General features: G+C 36.6%; 1 protein-coding gene across 1 annotated transcript in view; it reads left to right on the top strand.

The window, feature by feature from the left end:
- The window catches only part of ITGA1 (integrin subunit alpha 1), a 172645-nt gene that overhangs the window by 110700 nt on the left and 42353 nt on the right, over window positions 1–19592 (top strand). The window contains exons 10-15 of the mRNA XM_030330081.1: window positions 4044–4117; window positions 5027–5171; window positions 10043–10185; window positions 13774–13917; window positions 15142–15399; window positions 18016–18146. Coding sequence (XP_030185941.1) covers window positions 4044–4117; window positions 5027–5171; window positions 10043–10185; window positions 13774–13917; window positions 15142–15399; window positions 18016–18146 — 895 coding nt within the window. The remainder of the gene's footprint in view (window positions 1–4043; window positions 4118–5026; window positions 5172–10042; window positions 10186–13773; window positions 13918–15141; window positions 15400–18015; window positions 18147–19592) is intronic.

The raw sequence follows: 19592 nt of genomic DNA, 5'->3' as shown, positions 1-19592 counted from the left end.
GAACATGCGTCTTTCCCTCAACCTAGGATGAGAAACCTCCAGAGAGTTCTGTTTTTATGCCCTTATCTGAATCCAATGGACTCTCTCCTTGTGAGGACACACTGAAGAACTATTGTTTTGTATCTTAAACATAGAAATTCATGAGCACTTTCTCGGTCACCCTGATGTGACCTGATAATGGGAAACATGACCTGATACTGGGAAACAGAGAAATAAAATGAGAAAGAGAGATAACTGAAACAAGGTGGACCATTTTGAGCATCAAGTGACCAGGAAAATGCAGAAAAGTGACCAACAGACAGAATATTCAAATGTATAGAAAGGAAGGAAAATGTTTTAATGACTTTCAAGCTTTATATGACAGTGACCCATGATAATAAATACACTTTTCCTTGTGACTAAAGGGGAGCAAAATAGGCCATCCCAAAATATGTTGCTTTGGCATGTAGATTATTTTGAGCTGAAGGCAATCAAGTTCCAGCCCATTCAGGAAGAACTTTTACCTCTCCCTTAACAACCTAAAAAAATTCACATAGGTGGCCTGGTCCAGAATAAAAGGTATAACCAGAGAGAACTTTTTTTTTTTAATTTTTTTTCAACATTTATTTATTTTTGGGACAGAGAGAGACAGAGCATGAACAGGGGAGGGGCAGAGAGAGAGGGAGACACAGAATCGGAAACAGGCTCCAGGCTCTGAGCCATCAGCCCAGAGCCTGACGCGGGGCTCGAACTCACGGACCGCGAGATCGTGACCTGGCTGAAGTCGGACACTTAACTGACTGCGCCACCCAGGCACCCCTTGAGAACTTTTTAAAGACCTATCTGCATAGCAGGGCAAACTTCTACTTACCAAACATCTGTTCTTCTTATATACTGTGAACTGTGCTCCTCCCTTCGAAGCCCCAGGCCCCTACCCCATTCCGTAGGTCAGGATGGCATCATATAAGTCTCCACCACCCCCACTTGCCCTTCAGTCTCATAGTTTGGGGGTTCCCATATGAAATTAAATTTTCCTCTAAAAATTAAATTGACTAATTTTTTAGCTCAATTTAATTATTAAACCAGCCACGGAATCTAGAAGAGAAGAAGGGAAAATTTTTCCACTTCTGCATGACCCAGTGCATATACATGTATACATATAAAAATAAAACCTTTAACAGAATAACCCTTATTATATGCAAAGCACTCTGATAGGTTCTTGTTTTCATTTTCTCTTCTCTTTTAATTAAAAAAATGCTGGTGGTGACTCACCCAGCCGATTTCATGACTGGATCACGACTAGTAAGTAGGAGATTTGGGTTAGATTTGATGAACAGCTACAGCCCATGCAGACTTCATTTCTCTTCCCTTCTGCCCTGGCTGCTTTTCCCCTGTGCCTTTAGAAACAGAACTCTTGAATTACTTATCTGTCTGAAGTCACAGCTGCTTCTGAAGAACTTGGCTGTCCTGCATTCTGTGCACAAGTCAGTTTTAAGTGGCTTTGGTCTCACAGCAGCTCCCAGTGGCATTTACTAGTAGGCCAGACCATAAGCTTCGCTGGCCTTAAGGAAGGAAATATACAAAGTTTTCCAAGTCATTGTGCACTTTTAATTTTTAATAATTGTAATAAGTTTTAAGATGTGATATAAACAATCTGTAAAGACCATTTAAATGAAAAATTACTTAGTTACATTAATAGTTAAGTACAATACAGTCTCATTTTTAAACTCATCTTAAGTAAGCAAGTAAGTATAACCTGGTAGGACTTCTATAAATGAAGTCTACCTACATCAGCTACTGGGGGAAGAAGGGCCCAATTTACCTTAAATGACATTTTTGTGTTGCTTCTAAACTAACCATACCATGAATTAAAGGTTACATGTTGGAATGCCCAGACACTTTAAGAAGTCTGTATATTTAAAAGCAAAATTATCTGGGGGGTATCTGTGTGGGTCAGTCAGTTAAGCCTCTGACTCTTGATTTCAATTCAGGTCATGATCTCACATTCATGAGATTGAACCTGCATTGGGTTCTGCACTAGGTGTGGAGCCTGCTTAAGATTCTCTCTCCCTCTACCCATCCCCCACTCACATGCACATGCTCGTTCTGTCTCTCTTTCTCTAAATAAATAAATAAATAAATAAATAAAACTAAATACATAAAGTGAATTTTTTAAAAAATGTCCTCAGATTAAAATGTCTACCACATCTTTACTGATACACTTTCAGGGCTAATCAAACACAGTGTTTTGACTGATTTTCTTCATAACTGGGATCAGAAAGGATTTCATTTCCTTGTTACTTGGGAAGTGTCCATTTCCTATCAACATTTATCTTTAGATGGTAAAGAGCAGCAATTATGAAATTCCTCCTTGCCAACGACAGTGCCACCTAGTGAAGAGAACAGGTCACCAACTTGCCCAATGAACTCAGAAAGTTTCCATGTCTTCCTTTCCCAGCACGTGGGAGAAATGCTAAAATGCCTAACCTGCACAGTGGGAGAGTGGTTATGTCAGCACTTATGAACAGTTCGGGGAGGAGTTGACAGCAAGAAGTTCAGGGATGCTCAAGGGGCTATTACCATGATGATGATTCAGCAGGAGGATTGTCACAAAACTCCCTTCTCTCTATTCTCAGCTATAAGCAGAACAGCAGCAGGAGAAGGTACTGGAAGCATGCAGGTATTCACTGCTGTGCTCTTGCAATGGTCTTGCACAGATAAATAAGAAGGCACCATAAAATACTGTGGACTGAAAATAAATAAATAAATAAATAAATGAATGAATGAATAAATAAATAAATATTTATTTAAAATAAATAAATCAGATTTAAAATAAAGTTAAAGTGCACCTCTGTCATTTAAATTAGGGGATAATTCATACGTGAGATTAAAATGATGTATTGGAATTCTTGATTGATATCCCCATTTAACCTAGTCCTATAAAAAAGCAATCACTGATGTATTTGTTAACAAATTTATGCCAGGAAATAACTAGTAAATAAGTTTGATTTCACAAATTTAATTATTCTCATGCCTCAATGAGAAGGCAGACTGACTTTCTTAAAATTATGCACTATTTTTAACTTATTTTCAAAGCCAAATAAATCAGTAACTCCCCACTGAAAGCAAATGAATCAACATTCCCTCGATCCCCTTAGGAGGTTGTGGCTTTGGGTCAGTAAATATTTTGAGAGTAGCATATTTTTCCATGGAATGCTCTGGACTATCTCTGTATTTCAGTAAAGAGCTTAAATACCTAATGCTTGCTCCTGAACCTTTTACATAGCATTAACAAAAGAAAGAAAGAAAGAAAGAAAGAAAGAAAGAAAGAAAGAAAGAAAGAAAGAGAGAGAGAGAGAGAGAGAGAGAGAGAGAGAGAAAGAAAGAAAGAAAGAAAGAAAGAAGAAAGAAAGAAAGAAAAAGGGCACAGATTCTTTAAAAAATATGTGATTGAATGGTATGTGGCCAAAACCCATCAAAAAGTCCCCTTTGAATTTGTGAGTGATACCTACCACCAGAAATTAGAGGAAACACAATCCCAGAACCCCTACAGTCTTTATCACATAATGGAATTCCAAGAGGATCTGTACCTGGAAATGCAAGTGGACCTGGTAGAGTCAAGAGACTTCTTTAAATATGTGAATAAAGATTTTTTAGCCCTGTAACATATCGGGTAAGTTTAGGCTAATGTCTGAGCAGGATTCCCACAATGTGAGAAGAAGAAGGAGGTTTTCAACTTCAGTACTTTTGATTTAACCACATGGATCCAAAGTGCCATACCATCCACAAGTATGCTAGAGTATAGGAAGAGAAGCATGAATGGAGATTTCTCAACTTCTCCAGCAAGGGTGGGGAAGCCAATGGTCAAGAATCTAGCCACGGCCCTTCTGCTAACCTTCTCTGTCCTTTACCCAGCCCTACATAGGAATTTGGGGTTGAGAAATGTGTGGCTGAACATACCCAAAAGATGTTGGAAATTCTGGTTGGTAAAGAGCCCAGTCTGTAATTTGTTTCTGTCTTCTCCAAATCAAGTGTGCTAAAAGTCATTTATTTTTCTGTTATAGCTACAGCTGACCAGTCAGCAGCTTCATTTGAAATGGAAATGTCTCAGACTGGCTTCAGTGCTCATTATTCACAGGTATATTGACCACTTGGTAGAAAATGAAATATTTTTTTTAAGGTTTCTGCTCCCAAAAACAATGCCCAGGCATCACCATTATAAGTGCAACTAGCAGTTCATGGCTTGCCCAGTTATTCAGACTGTGATGATGTTTCTAATCGAAATAGGAAAATGGCATTTCACAAGCATATTAAGAAAACATGTTATATCCCACAGTTCACTATATCGTACTAATAATTGTGAATCAAACATTTTGAGGTCTGCCTTATGTAATTATACATCTGGCTAAATGAAATACTTAATTTAAAATGGTTGCTAATGATATGAATTGTATCTTTTTCTCAATCTCATTGTATTTTAAGATCTTATTAGAATACCATATTCAAGGGGCGCCTGGGTGGCGCAGTCGGTTAAGCGTCCGACTTCAGCCAGGTCACGATCTCGCGGTCCGTGAGTTCAAGCCCCGCGTCGGGCTCTGGGCTGACGGCTCAGAGCCTGGAGCCTGTTTCCGATTCTGTGTCTCCCTCTCTCTCTGCCCCTCCCCCGTTCATGCTCTGTCTCTCTCTGTCCCAAAAATAAATAAACGTTGAAAAAAAAAATTAAAAAAAAAAAAAAAAAAGAATACCATATTCAAGACCTAGGATTCTTGACACCCAGAATTAAACAGAAAGACAAGATTAGGAAATATATCATTTGTAGCTGATGAAAAAAAAATGCATCTGAGTCCCTGCAAAGGAATATTGACATTTCAGTGGGCAATTGTACTGTATAACCGAGAGCAAGTTACTCTACCAGGTTACCATAGTATTACTGTGAGGATTCTAAGTTAATATATGTAAAGCACTTTGAATAGAATCTATCATATTGTTAATGCTGTGTTCTTGCTACTTTGTTAAATGTCATTTATTTTCTCTATTTGGATATAAGGACTGGGTCATGCTTGGAGCAGTAGGAGCCTATGATTGGAATGGAACAGTCGTCATGCAGAAGGCTAATCGAATCATAATCCCTCAAAACACAACCTTTAATGTTGAGTCTACCAAAAAGAATGAACCTCTTGCTTCTTATTTAGGTAAAGTTTAGATGTAATTGATAGAAAATTATTGTGGTTTATTTTTGGTTTTGTTTTTATTTTTAGCATTATTTGCTTATATTTACATAGGTTTACTTATAACCATGTGAAGACTGATAACTTCCAAGAGCTAGACATTTTGTAGGAGCCCTGAAAGTTCCCAAGCAGCCTTAATTTCTGAGCAATCTTAGAACATGGAGATCACACTTTCTCAGAAGGGCTCCCTAGTGCAGGAATGATTTAGGCTGATATGTGCACTTTTTGAAGTCTCCCTGTGTCTGGTATTCTCATTAACTTCAAGAAGAGCTTTGCACCTGGTGGACAGGAAATGATGGTAAAAAGAGAAACCTTGACACAGCTAATATCCTGCAGATCAGACTCCCATATTTTCTAAAACATCCTATATCATTTCTTTCTATGAGTCCTAATTTTGGAAAATAAAATTTTAATTTGTCTTGTCATATAGCTTCTTCTTTAATAGTTCTATTCACAACCAGACAAATATTGAACTTAAGCCCAGTGATGTAATGTCATCTTATTTTTAAAAGACTTTTCTGGAATGAGGAGGTATGTGTCTGTTATCACCTTATTCTCCATCTGTACTGAGCTGCCTAGGGGATACCAGGGAAGTGTTCTATCACTAAATGATCTCAGTAAACAATTAGGGCCTAGGATGAAAAGAACCCTCAGAATATGGTTTCCCAACACTTTACTCACTCAACAAATGTTTGAGGGACACCTGTTTTGCCCCAGGTATTTTCTTGGTGCTGGAGGTGCAGCGGTTAAGGAAACCAATACTTTTCAGTGTTCATATTTTAGTATGTTAGCATTCCTCTCTGGGATCTTTCTGTCCTGGAGGCAAGTCTTTTTCTCTCTATCCAGATTCTTTCTATTTTATGAGGAAGGTAGGAGGTCTTTACTGGTAGGTCCATACATTTCCTTATTCAAAGACACATCTTAAAACTGTAGAGGCAGGTAGGACTTAAAAATGAAAGGCCTGAGGGATTTAGATAATTAAAACTACAGTGGTAAGCAGTACATACAATGTGAGTGTTAAACCCCTTAACACATGCTGAACTGCATTCATGAAAGTCTAGTTTATTTCTCATAAAATTCCTATTACATTCTGTCCTGGTCAGAGAGCAGCTAGAGCATTCCATTGTTCTAAACATCACACATTACAAAAGAAAATGCTAAACTAGGATGTGCCAATAAAAGATTATCTAAAGGATACTGATCTAGAAAAAATTCCTTTCTTTCCTTCCCCAATGTCTGCAAAATTTGAAGAAATTGATGGTTAGGAAACAAAATATACACTGCGTATCTTTTAAATATTTGGAGGATTGTGCTGTAACACAAAGAGGGTGGGCCTAAAATTCATATGCATTAAAAGAAATCTTAGCATATGGTTAATATCCAATTTTCCAAATTAAGATATTAAGGAATTGAAAAATGATGTCACAGCTACCTATGACATACCTGAAACTAGAATCTAGGTATTGTGATTCTTATTCCAGTGTTCATTTCAAAATTAACAACATTTAAAAAACTAAAGATATAGCATGAAGTCCACAAATCTTAAGTTCACACATTTTAATAATACTGTAGTATTTTTTTATATTCTGACTTCTTGTTATGTGATGAAATTCCTTAAAACCAAGTAGTCTTAGGAAGCCTAAATCCATTATCCCCCAAAAGCTTGGATTCATGGTGCTTAAAGCAGACTTGGAGAATTCAAGACTTAAAGATATCACTGGAGCAAGACAAAATTAAGAGAACCTTCATTCCTGACCACAGTATTTATAACATATGATTTCTTTCTTCCCAAAAAAGGAAATTTGGGGGTACGTTGTCTACAATGTACTAAGATGATGTTTTTATATTTTAGAATTCATTTCATTAGATTAATCACAAGTTAGCACATAAGATATTTTGCCAATATAACATTTAAGATATATAAAATTTATTTTAAAATAGAAAAGCACCCAGAAAGGGGATAGGGGAGAAAAATAGCTTTGTACCCCAAATATTAATCTAAATCTGAAATGAGAATTTCAAAATGTCTGCCTGTGTGGATTACGAATTAGGAAGTGTTTGAAGGTGCCTGGGTGGCTCAGTAACTTAAGAGTCAGACTCTTGATTTCATCTCAGTTCATGATCTCAGGATTTGTTAGATCAAGCCCCAAGTCAGGCTCTTTGCTGACAGCACACCTATAGTCTGCTTGGGATTCTCTCACCCTCTTTCTCTGCCCCTCACCCGCTCACACACTCTCTCTTTCCCTCTCCAAAACTAAATAAATAAACATTTTTTTAAAAGAAAAATAAAAAGAGCTTGAATGTGTTAGTCTGAAATCTATGTGGATTGTAAGTCATTAGGCAATGGAAAATCTTATGGAGAAAAGAAAAAAATCTCATACTAATAATGACCAGAAAGAAGTAGGAACAGAAGTTGTCAAACCTCTCAGGATATAGTCACTCATCCAGGAACTGCTTTAGGCCAGTATGCACTTAGCAAGTGTTTTTGATGGTGGGAATACAGTCAAAGTTCCCTGCCTCCTCCACCTACAGTCTTCCCATTTCTAATCATGCCAGACAAATTCAAAAAAAATGTAAAGATGTGAGGCAAACAAACACATGACATCAAAGCAGAGCATACCTGTTTCCCATTACCTCACTAGGTCCTAGCACTTTTCCCAGGAAGTGAATTGTGAAAGCTGATAGGATTTATTCTTTATAAATCCATGCAGCAGGCTATGCCATGAATTTTCCTTTCTCTTCAATTCTTTTTTTCTTTCAGAAAACAACATTAAACTTAGATGTGTATAATTATTTTCCTTTCATGAAAACTAGACTTTATTTACATGGCCTCCTTTTTTTCTCCCTCTTTATTGTCTTTGGATTCCTAAGCTTCCACCCAGTAACTACCTGACCAGTAGGTACTGTCTCTGGGAAGATTTCAGCTAATAGTTTTAGTTATGAAGTTATCAAAACTAACTAAATTATCACACAACTCCAAACCTCAAACATAATTTTTAATTTTTTAAAGGTTCTTTTATTAGTTTGCATTCATAGCTCTGTAAGGTAAAAAAAACAAAAACAAAAACAAAAAACAAAAACAAAGTGTACTAACTCTCTTAGGCCAATCCTTGCTTAATATTTCTTAGTAGAATGACATGAAATAAAACAGCCTTTGCTTTGCACATTCTTCTTTTTTATTTTATTTATATATAAACATGACCTTAAAGTTTTTATTTTTTAAGCAATATTGTGGTTAGTAACAGAAGAATTATGACACATTAATTGTTTGAAAAAGAACAGTCTACAATTTATTATGTATAATTTTTTTAGAAGCTCAAAGAAAGATGAAGAAATGAGAATGGGAGAAAATATGCCTGAAGGAAAATATGCCTGAGGAATTGTGTTCCTTTTGCACTTGTAAGATTAAACATATTTTAGTACAAAAACCTCTGTTCCTCTTCAAAAGTTCTGTAAGAAAGTGAAACTATTGCCTTGCAGGAAAACACTTGGAAAATAAATTATCAATGTATCTTTTTTCTTAGTAAGAAATGCGGTTCTGTGGCCTTTGGAAAAATAATCTGCCCTCTGATCCACTGATGGACAGATCTGGTTATAAGAACATTTCTTCCTTCTGTAAAGTTGAAATCAGCCCAGGAGAATTGTTATTCACTGATTTAGCACTGTTTCCTACAAGCACAAGGAATAAATCTAACTCTTCACTCAAAAATTAACAATAGTCTACCTTCAAGACACAAAAAAATGCAATGGGCAAGAAAACCCAATTAAAAAAGAGGAATGTCAAAGCTCACTTTTTAAATTTAAATTCCAGTTAGCTAACAAACAGTGTAATTTTAGTTTCAGGTGTGCAATATAGTGATTCCACACTTCCCTACAGCACCTGGTCCTCATCACAACAACTGCCGTCCTTAATCCCCATCACTTGTGTAACCCACCCACCCTACACCTCTTTGTAATCAAACAAATACAAATTAAAATCACAGTGAAGTATTATTGTTAGATTATGCTTAATATCTATTAGAACATCCACAAATTTGAATAATAGTAATGATACCCAATGTTTGGGAGAGTTTGATGAAACTAGTCTGTCCTTTGGCTGTGCGTGGAATAAATTAGTACAAATGTTCTGGAAACAATTTGCCAAACACTGAAAGAACTGAAAATTTGATCCAGTAATCTATTCCTTGAAATTTATCATCAAAGAAAATCCAAAAGAAGTAAAAATGTTAAGTGTTCAAGGATGTCTTTGCAGGCTTAAGTATAATATCAGAAAATTAAAAACCACCTAAAAATTCTACTACTCTATTGGGGAATGGTCCTGCGGTAGAAACGCAATGCCTTTATGCCTTAACTAGGAGTGATAAACTTCAGTTACTTCACATTACTGCTTAAAAATCTACAGCAATAATGCAGAAAAGGCTTAAATTTGCTATGATTCCCCTATATAAAATGTTTAATTTCTGTAGCACAGACATATCTGTCCAGATGAAGCACAATTGATTTATTACAAAGTGGTGAATTGAGTTTATGAAGGTTTTTTTTTTTTTTTTATTTTCTTCTTCTGTCACGATTGTTATATCATTTGTGCCTTTAAACAATGAAAACCTGAGGTGGGGGGTGGACAAAGCAGTTGCTGTAGATAATCAGAGAGCATGCTAAAAGCTTCCACCAAGACAAACTTACCTGCCTCAAAAAAAATAAACATTTTTTTAAAAAAAGAGAGAAGTCTGTAAAAATACACAAATGATCCTCCCAGCCCTTTAAAGTGGATCTTAATTTATTCTGTGTAGACATTAAGGAGTCAGATAGTATATCTGGCATCTCTCTTTTGTTAGGTTACACAGTGAACTCCGCCACGGTTTCGGGAGATGTGCTCTACATTGCCGGACAGCCACGGTACAATCACACGGGCCAGGTTGTCATCTACAGGATGGAAGATGGAGACATCAGGATTCTCCAGACACTCAGTGGAGAGCAGGTAAGCTTGAAAAATTGTTGTTCTAATCCATTTACACTCTATGTAAATTTAAATTACCCATCTATTTTCCTAAACTTCAAAAAGTCCTGTCATATTCAACATCAAACTTAAACAGGGCCCCGTGTTGGGTTCCTTGTAGGAATGTAAAATATCTGCATATTTGGCTTCCGGAACATTTCAGTTGCACGGAAATGGAGGTAAAACGTAGAGATGATGCTGTAGATACAAATGGATAGATATATACATACAGGAAAAAAGTTCTAAAACATTAAGAAGCATGAAAATGCCCGTGGCACAGACAGTACATCTTGAAGATGGAAAGATTGTTTTACTCTAGGATGGGTGCCAGAAGTCTTAATACCAGGTAACATTTGTGCTTGTCTAGAGGGAAAGGTAGACCGTAGATAGGTAGAAAGAGCAGAAGAGCCAGTTAAAAAGATAATGTGGACCCTGATTGTTGAGGTTCTGAATGGCAAACTAAAGAATTTGGATTTTCTCCTGGAGGTAGTGGAAAGTGATAACATGTAAAATCAAAAACTTCTCGTTAGATGATATTAAATACCAAAAGTAGTTTAAGAAGTTATTCACACAATATGCAAACATAAATATGTGCAAATATTGTTAAACTAAAAGAAACATCAACGCTGTTGGTTATTATTGCACAGCAATCACTTGGGCTTCGCTAAGTAGCCCAGCTTACTAGACACCCCGGCCACCCTCCTGCCATCACCAACCACTCCAAAAGGCAGGGCAGTGTGAGCCTGCCTCTCCTGCAGGCACGCTCATAGCTGCCCAGCCTAGCAGAACCGCTTCGGTGTGAGGAGACAGACATGTCAGGCAGGCGCAGAGCTACCCTCTCTTTATAGGAGCCAATATCTTTTATAACAACACCATAGATACAGCTTCCAGGGCTCCTGCTGAGGGCACGTAGTTGTGATAGTCACTGCATCCTGGGAAGCCCATCAGGTATTTATAGTTCCCCACAGCCTAAATGCGGCATCCCCGATCAGAGATTATTTTTACCACACTCAGGATTGCTTAATAATATAATTGAAATCCTTTCCCCATCAGATGTCTGGGGGAGCAGAGAGTAAACCAAAAGTTAGAATCTCATATCTAGATTCATATATATATATACATATATATATATATATATATATATGTCTTGTTAAAGGGTTTTATTAGCACTTTGCCCACATTTGTAATCAGAAAATGCATCAACAATAAAAACAAGTCTATTGTCGCTCAAGGATAAGGTGAGGAGAGCCTAAAATGATGTATCACCAATAAAAATGGAAAAGGAAGGACTAGAGTAGACACAAATGAGGAGGAACTGACAGGACTCTAAAATGACGCATCCTGTATGACATTGTACGTCTGATATTACTCTATTAATGGTTTACGAGACAGGAAGTGAAGAATTGCTTGTGAAAGTCACAAATGATTTGTATTATGAATGGTTTAAGTTTCAAGCCTGGGAATCTGGGAGAAAGGTGGCACCATGATTAGAATGTCAGCAACTAAAGTGGTTTAGGTATGTTTTTAATGGTATTTGGTTTTACATGTTTCCTGTAACAGTGAGCACAAATTCAAATGATTATGGGTGCCAGGAAGGTAAAGTAAATAAATAAAGCTATTGCACAGAGGACAACAGGAAATGGTGGGAACCATGGCCTGGACAGTTCCTGAGCCATCTAAACATTTAGTTCCCACTCAGCTCCAGACGGCTATTGCCCTGTGGGAATAAAGGCCCAAGGTTGCCAGATCTTACAGCATTTTATTTATGTTTGTAATTATTCAACTTAAAAAAAAAAAAAAAACCTTTTAAGCCCTTCACAACCTGTGAGAAAAGGACATTCGAAAGTCAATGTCTAGCAGTTCTCTAAGTGTCTACCAATGTCTGGGAATGTAGCACTGGAGCCTTGAGAAGGAAGATAGAAAGAAATTTGCAATTTTCAGTAATGGAAGTGTTTGCAAGGATTGGCCATCTAGGATAAGAGATGGCAGGGTGAGTGGTGGGGGTGGGGGAGGAATGCAGGTCATAGCTTTTGGGAAGCCAAAATCTAGGGCATGGGAGGAGGAAAAGGAGCCAGCAAAGATGAAAACAAAGGGTGGCCTATGAAACAGTGGCAGAATCAAGAGACCAAAATTAAAATCATAGAAGCCAAGACAGGAAGTTTCAGTAAGAGAATTATCAAGAGCATCAAATATTAAACCCAGGTCAATATTTGGGAAGGTTATTGCATTTAGATAATGAAGTGTAAGTCTCCTGCATTTCCCTAAAATACAGCCGTATCTTTATTTTTTTTTTATATATATGAAATTTATTGACAAATTGGTTTCCATACAACCCCCAGTGCTCATCCCAAAAGGTGCCCTCCTCAATACCCATCACCCACCCTCCCCTCCCTCCCACCCCCCATCAACCCTCAGTTTGTTCTCAGTTTTTAAGAGTCTCTTATGCTTTGGCTCTCTCCCACTCTAACCTCTTTTTTTTTTTTTTCTTCCCCTCCCCCATGGGTTCCTGTTAAGTTTCTCAGGATCCACATAAGAGTGAAACCATGTGGTATCTGTCTTTCTCTGTATGGCTTATTTCACTTAGCATTACACTCTCCAGTTCCACCCACGTTGCTACAAAAGGCCATATTTCATTTTTTCTCATTGCCACATAGTACTCCATTGTGTATATATACCACAATTTCTTTTTTTTTTTTTTCACGTTTATTTACTTTTGAGACAGAGAGAGAGAGACAGAGCATGAATGGGGGAGGGTCAGAGAGAGGGAGACACAGAATCCGAAACAGGCTCCAGGCTCTGAGCTGTCAGCCCAGAGCCCGACGCGGGGCTCGAACCCACAGACCGCGAGATCATGACCTGAGCCGAAGTCGGCCGCTTAACCGACTGAGCCACCCAGGCGCCCCTATACCACAATTTCTTTATCCATTCATCAGTTGATGGACATTTAGGCTCTTTCCATAATTTGGCTATTGTTGAGAGTGCTACAGCCGTATCTTTAAAAGATGGTCCCTCTGCAATCCTTTTATATTTCTCTATCTTCCACAAGTGCTAGGACAAGACTTAGCCATTTTGTCGAATAAACAACTTTCTAAATCTACAAGGTGAAATGCTACATCAGTGTTCCAAGACAAATCAGTTCTTCATACTGTATATTATTCACATTTTCATATTACTGTAAATAAACATATTGAAGCCATCCCAGAATGCCTTTTATTGTTTTTCTCATTTTATCTTCTTTAACAAATTATGGTGGCATTACTGATCTTTTCTGCTTTTTGGAGAAGAAAGAGTGTTTAGGATGAAATCTAAAGGAAGCCATTTCTCTTACTCTCAAGCTGCAGAATCTATGACAGCTGCTCATCCTCAGGGATGGGTCTATTTATTAGCCTCCCACAAGAACCAATAAAGAGCTTCCAGGTAGAATCTGTTTCTGTATTTTATTTCTATTTCTATATATATCTGAATTTCAAATACTCTTCTAGATTACTATAAGTAAAAGAAATGCAGCCTTTAGCTCTCTTGAGAATTTCTGATGTTCATCACACTATTTTGTTTTGTTTTGTACCTTAGATTGGTTCCTACTTTGGCAGTGTTTTAACCACACTTGACGTTGATAAAGATTCTAATACTGACATTCTTCTGGTTGGGGCTCCCATGTACATGGGAACAGAGAAAGAGGAACAAGGAAAAGTGTATGTGTATGCCCTGAATCAGGTAATGATCACTCTGCATTTGGTAGAAATTCGTGAATATCTCTTCCTTTTTTTCAATTTCAAATAAATAATGCAGTTCTAATTTTGTACTCACTTTGGAAAAAGGAGCAAAGAATCTTTCAGGGCCCCTTTACCGTCACCAACTCCTCCATTTCTAAATGAATATTTTACAGTTCTAATAAAGTAGTTCAAACCATTGGATGCTTTCTGCTTGGAAATGTGAACTATCCTTTTTTAGCAGAATATATAGAGATAAATATAAATCTCACTAAACTGCTAAATAAACTCACAGGGCAACCATTCAAGGCTCTGGCCTGGAGGTGTTGGGAACATTAGCAGTTAAAACTGCATTAGCTGTCCAAAAAAGCTGGGGAAGCAGAGAGACTGTGGAGTAGTGAATTTTAAGGCAGTGACATCAGACAGTTACAGTAAACTACTTTGGTCTTTGGAATACTTCATTGGGCTGGAGTGAGGTTTTGTTTTCCACTCCTGACTTTCGACATCATTTGTAGATGCAATAATTCTTGATGTCTTTGTTAGAAGGGTTTTTGCTTTTTACAGCAAAGTCAGTACTTATCTCTTTAGCTTTTTAAATTCTTAGAGTCTCTCCATATTAATTATTTTAATTCATAAATTGTATACCTTTCTTCCTATCATTTTGTTTGCTTCCTCCCATAAATTTCTTTGGTCCTTGCTGTTTTTCCTTGTTTTCCTAGAAAGTGTGTTCCTGTCCATCATTACTAGTACTTTCTGACCTTTACTGAGTTTGGGGGGGGGGGGCACATGGGTGTTGCCCTAGATAGCTTTGGGAAAAGCTTACTTTTTGAATAGAGTGAATTTTCTCTTTACCCTGTGGAGGAGACTGTATAGAGACTTTTCAAAGAAGCAAATATTGGATGAAGAAAGGATAGCAACCTGAACTGAGGGTTTAAAAATTCAGTTATTTGGTTTTAAAAGCATGCTGTGAGTTATATAGTCATTTGATTGCATTAAAAAGAGAATCCATTAAAATGTTCAATATGTCTTCTTCCCCACACTTCTACAATCTGTTCTTTAAAATCTTTAACTTTGCTCTCAGATAACCACAATTTTTAAGAAATTTTACAAACTTTACTGTTGATGTACAAATGGTTTTTAATAGCTCTGATTTAGTACGTACTTAAAAATTTCACTGTGCTGTCGTAACGATAGAAATTCATAAGTATCCTGTTTATCTTTCTTCCAGACAAGGTTTGAATATCAAATGAGCCTGGAACCCATTAAGCAGACTTGTTGTTCATCTCTGAAGCACAATTCATGCACAAAAGAAAACAAAAATGAGCCGTGTGGGGCTCGTTTTGGAACAGCTATTGCTGCTGTGAGAGACCTCAATCTTGATGGATTTGATGACATTGTGATAGGAGCTCCCCTGGAAGATGATCATGGGGGAGCCGTGTACATTTATCATGGGAGTGGCAAGACTATAAGGCAAGAGTATGCACAAGTAAGAAGTTCAGCCTACTATTCCCACCCTTAAACATTAAGCAGGTTCAGTGCTAGGCTTGCTTCTTGTCTTGCTTCATGAGTTATTTATATTTTTTTCTTCTGACTCTATTGGAAAACTAGATTTAATTTCCTTTTAAGTTTTCTTTATAGAAGCATTTTTTTGTATTTTATCCTCTTTTCTATTTTTTTCTGCTTTTTTTTTTGCCATGGCTCCATGATCTGAGCTTTCAAAATGGTAAAAAACAAAAGAACACTTTATGATGACACTATTTAACATTTGCAATGTGCCTGATCCTAAACAGAGGTTACCACTTTCTTTTTATTTATTTTTTAAAAGCTTATTTATTTATTTTGAGAGAGAGAGAGAGAGCAAGCAGGTGAGGGGCAGAGAGTGAGGGAGAGAGAGAGAATCCAAAGCAGACTCTGTGCTGTCAACATGGTGCCCAACACGAGGCTTAAACCCATGAACCATGAGATCATGACCCGAGCCAAAATCAAGAGTTGGATGCCCAACTGACTGAGTCACTGAGGCACCCCAGAGGATACCACTTTCTAAATAAAAGAACAATAATGATATAATTTAGCCAATAAAGAAGATGAGATTATTGTATTTATATTCAGTATCCATGGTGTTGTAATGAAATTGCATTACATTTATATTTATGAATTAAATTAGTATATTTTCATCAAATGAATTTGTGTTCCTGAAGGTTTATAATTTCCTCACAAGTAATCCCTCCTGGAAAAAAATCTGAATAACTAAGCTTAACCTACAAGGGATTTTCTGTTGTTCTTGTTTAAATTTATTGTCAGTTAATGATTCTAATCCATAAATGTAATTTTTTCCTACATGAGCAAAATACAAATTTACAGAAGAGTTTAAAGGAATTCTTCTAATGTAATTGTCTGATTTTTAAGTAACCATGGTAGTTAGGCATTGAACTACTTATATAACATGAAAAGAAAATTGGGTCATCAATTATTTCTTTTTATATTTGACTGTTCTCTCCATACTGTAGTCAAGAGAATTCTCAAAATCCATTCATGTATTGTGAAGTTGTACTTAATTTTTCATAAAGCCATAATGACATTAATGAAACAATAAAGTAAAGGGCATGTTTCAGTAACAACACTTCCATCCATTCAGTAAGTTATTTGTTTCTTTCAAAGCAAATATTTCATGGTATTACTTAACTGAAAACAGACAATATTAACCACGGGAATGTGACACAATTAGGAATTGCAGGAAGGAGTTTCTTTCTTGTGTTCTACCACTTTATTCCTTCACTACTAATCCTGAAAATTCAGTGGAATGGCATTTGCAGTAGAAACAAGAGGATATTTAAATCACTAATAATAGGAATAGACTGTCATAAGAAATTTATTTTGTAAAATGGTGGCTAACTCAAGATGCAGCTTTAAATAACCACAAGAAAGAATATTAGAGTTGATTTTGCTTAATTATTGGAAAAACACTTTCCCAAGGATAAGTGAGGATGTGCTCACCTGTTTCCATGGTAACCAGAGGTGCTGCTTGTGTGGGGAATAATCCAGAATCAAACTGAATGAACTCCTCCAGAACCAATGAGGCTGATATCTCCTGATTTGTTTGCTGAAAACATAAGGAAATATTTCCCAATGAGCCACAAATATTTAAGCATAAAAAATGTTTCTATTGGTTTGCCTTGTTTGGCTTCTGAATTTATGGTTTTTAAGTGAAAAACAAGAGGATAAGAAGACCCCCAAGTTTAGGGAGGGTCTGTCAGTCCTTTCTTCTTGCTATCAGTTCTATGAAAATATTATCAGCTTAGGGGCCCCTGGATGGTTGAGCGTCCAACTCTCCATTTTAGCTCAGGTCATGATCCCAGGGTTGTGGGATTAAGCCCCGCGTCAGGCTCCTCCCTAAGTGTGTAGCCTGCTCAGGAATCTCCTCTGTCTCTCTCTGTCTCTCACTCTCCCTCTCTCTAAAATTAAAAATATATATGTTATCAGCTTGAGTCAAAGCTAAACCAGGAAGTACAACTTTTAAACACACTATGTATGGGTGTACACAGTGTGCACAAATCAATGTTCAAGAACTCCATATTCATTTGTGCCTATCGATTTTTATAGTGCCCTTGACCTTTAACAAAGAAGATCATATATTGGAAAATGTATCTGATGGAATGTGCTATTTATACCCAGCCCCCCAATTCTTTGACCCCTAAACTGACCCCTAGGACAAACTTCTACTCCCCCTCTTGCTTGTATGATGTGTTTTCAAGGTTCCAGTATCTTCAAATAACTCTGTGTTATGGGACTGAGTGGAAACTAGAAAGGAAGAGCCAGTTACTCACTAATGTTTTCCTTGAGCATTAGACAAGATGACGTTATATAATTTTTTTCTCTCTGGTGTCAGTGACCCTGAAATTATTTTGTCTGTACTATAAAAAGAACAACTTTTGGTAACATCTGAGTAATTCATCTTGTCTCCACATGAGGGGCTTCTTGGGCAGTTTTCCAAAAGGTCTTTAAATTTAATATTATGTTAACCAATCCAAGTTCTCAGATTTATTTAAAACTGTTTTTGAATATACTCTTCTGGCATAAAACCTCTCTGTTGGTACTTTCACAGCGTATTGCATCAGGTGGAGATGGCAAGACACTGAAATTTTTTGGCCAGTCTATCCATGGAGAAATGGATCTAAATGGGGACGGTCTGACTGATGTGACTATTGGGGGCCTTGGTGGTGCTGCCCTCTTCTGGTATGTATTTTAATAACATCCTATTAGTCATAACATTTCACAAATAGTTCCAGAGCTCGGTATGACTAGAGCTCATTCATACCAAATATTTTCCTTTATGCTCTGTTATTTAGATAAAAGTTATGTAGTTCAAGAAGCTGTAGAAGTCAATAAATCTTAAAAATAAAGAAACCATATTAAAGAAACAAATAGAATCAACCCTTAATTTGGGGTATCTATTATGTGCTCAGCACTAAGGTAGGTATTCTGTTTTAGGGAGCAGCATAGGAGAGAAAGAAGGCCTCATAGAGAATTATATAAATAAGAAACCATCCCTAACTTTGAGTTGTTCACAGACTTTTATGGTAATTGATTCTTCATTCTTCATTTACCTAATACATGTAATTAGACAATTGTACGTCATTGTCTGTATATACATTGTTGGTCAAGCATAGAAGCATCTTCAGTGATATCTCTACTCAGCCTTTAAAATGTCTGCATCCTCAAATTAATTTCAGTTCATTCTAAAATTCTAGTCAATGGTCAGATATATACATATTAATACCATTTTACTTACTAACTTATTTATTGATAAAATAATTTATTGGGTAATGTCATTAATAACCCCATTTTAACTAGTTAAAAAACACAATTTCAAAAAGGGTTCTTTTGGGAGGAAAAGTGACTAAAAAATCAAGGATAATCTTAAGATAAATTTCGTGTGATAATTTTTTAAATGTTTCAAACTTCATTAAGAAATATAATTAAAAGGGCACCTGGGTGGCTCAACTGGCCAAGCATCTGACTCTTCATCTCAGCTCAGGTCATTATCTCCCAGTTTGTGAGATCGAGCCCCGCATCAGGCTCTGCACTGATGGCATGGAGCCTGCTTGGGATTCTGTCTCTCCTCTCTGCCCCTCTCCCCTGCTTGTGGCGCTCTCTCTGTCTCTCTCTCTCTCTCTCTCTCTCTCTCAAAATAAATAAACTTAAAAAAAAAGAAATTAAAAATACATACAATGGAAATATTTAATATAAAAAATATATTTATATTTATGCCATGTGCTTTGATGGCAAGTCCATATATTGATTCTTCCAAATCAATCATTAGTTTAAAGTAATTTAGATGGAAACAAATATCAATGGTCTTTTCCCCAAAAATATTATCTAGAAAAGTAGTGAAGATAGAGACCTGAAACTAGATGACTTTGTCATAATTTAAGATAACTAATTGCAACTATAATTACAATTTATAACATTGTAATAGCATTGTATGGTGACAGGTGGCAATTGTACTTATTGTAGTGAGCGTAAGGTGATGAATATAATTGTTGAATCACTATGTTACACATTTGAAACTAATATAAAATTATATGTCAACTATAGTTCACCTTAAAAAACTCAAGGAAAAGAAACATTTTAAAAAGAGATACTGCTTCTTCACTGGGTTATTTGTTTTTTGGGTGTGGA

This window comes from Lynx canadensis, chromosome A1 (assembly GCF_007474595.2).
Source record: "Lynx canadensis isolate LIC74 chromosome A1, mLynCan4.pri.v2, whole genome shotgun sequence".
In the NCBI taxonomy this organism is placed as follows: domain Eukaryota; kingdom Metazoa; phylum Chordata; class Mammalia; order Carnivora; family Felidae; genus Lynx; species Lynx canadensis.
This window is presented reverse-complemented; position numbering and strand designations above follow the sequence as displayed.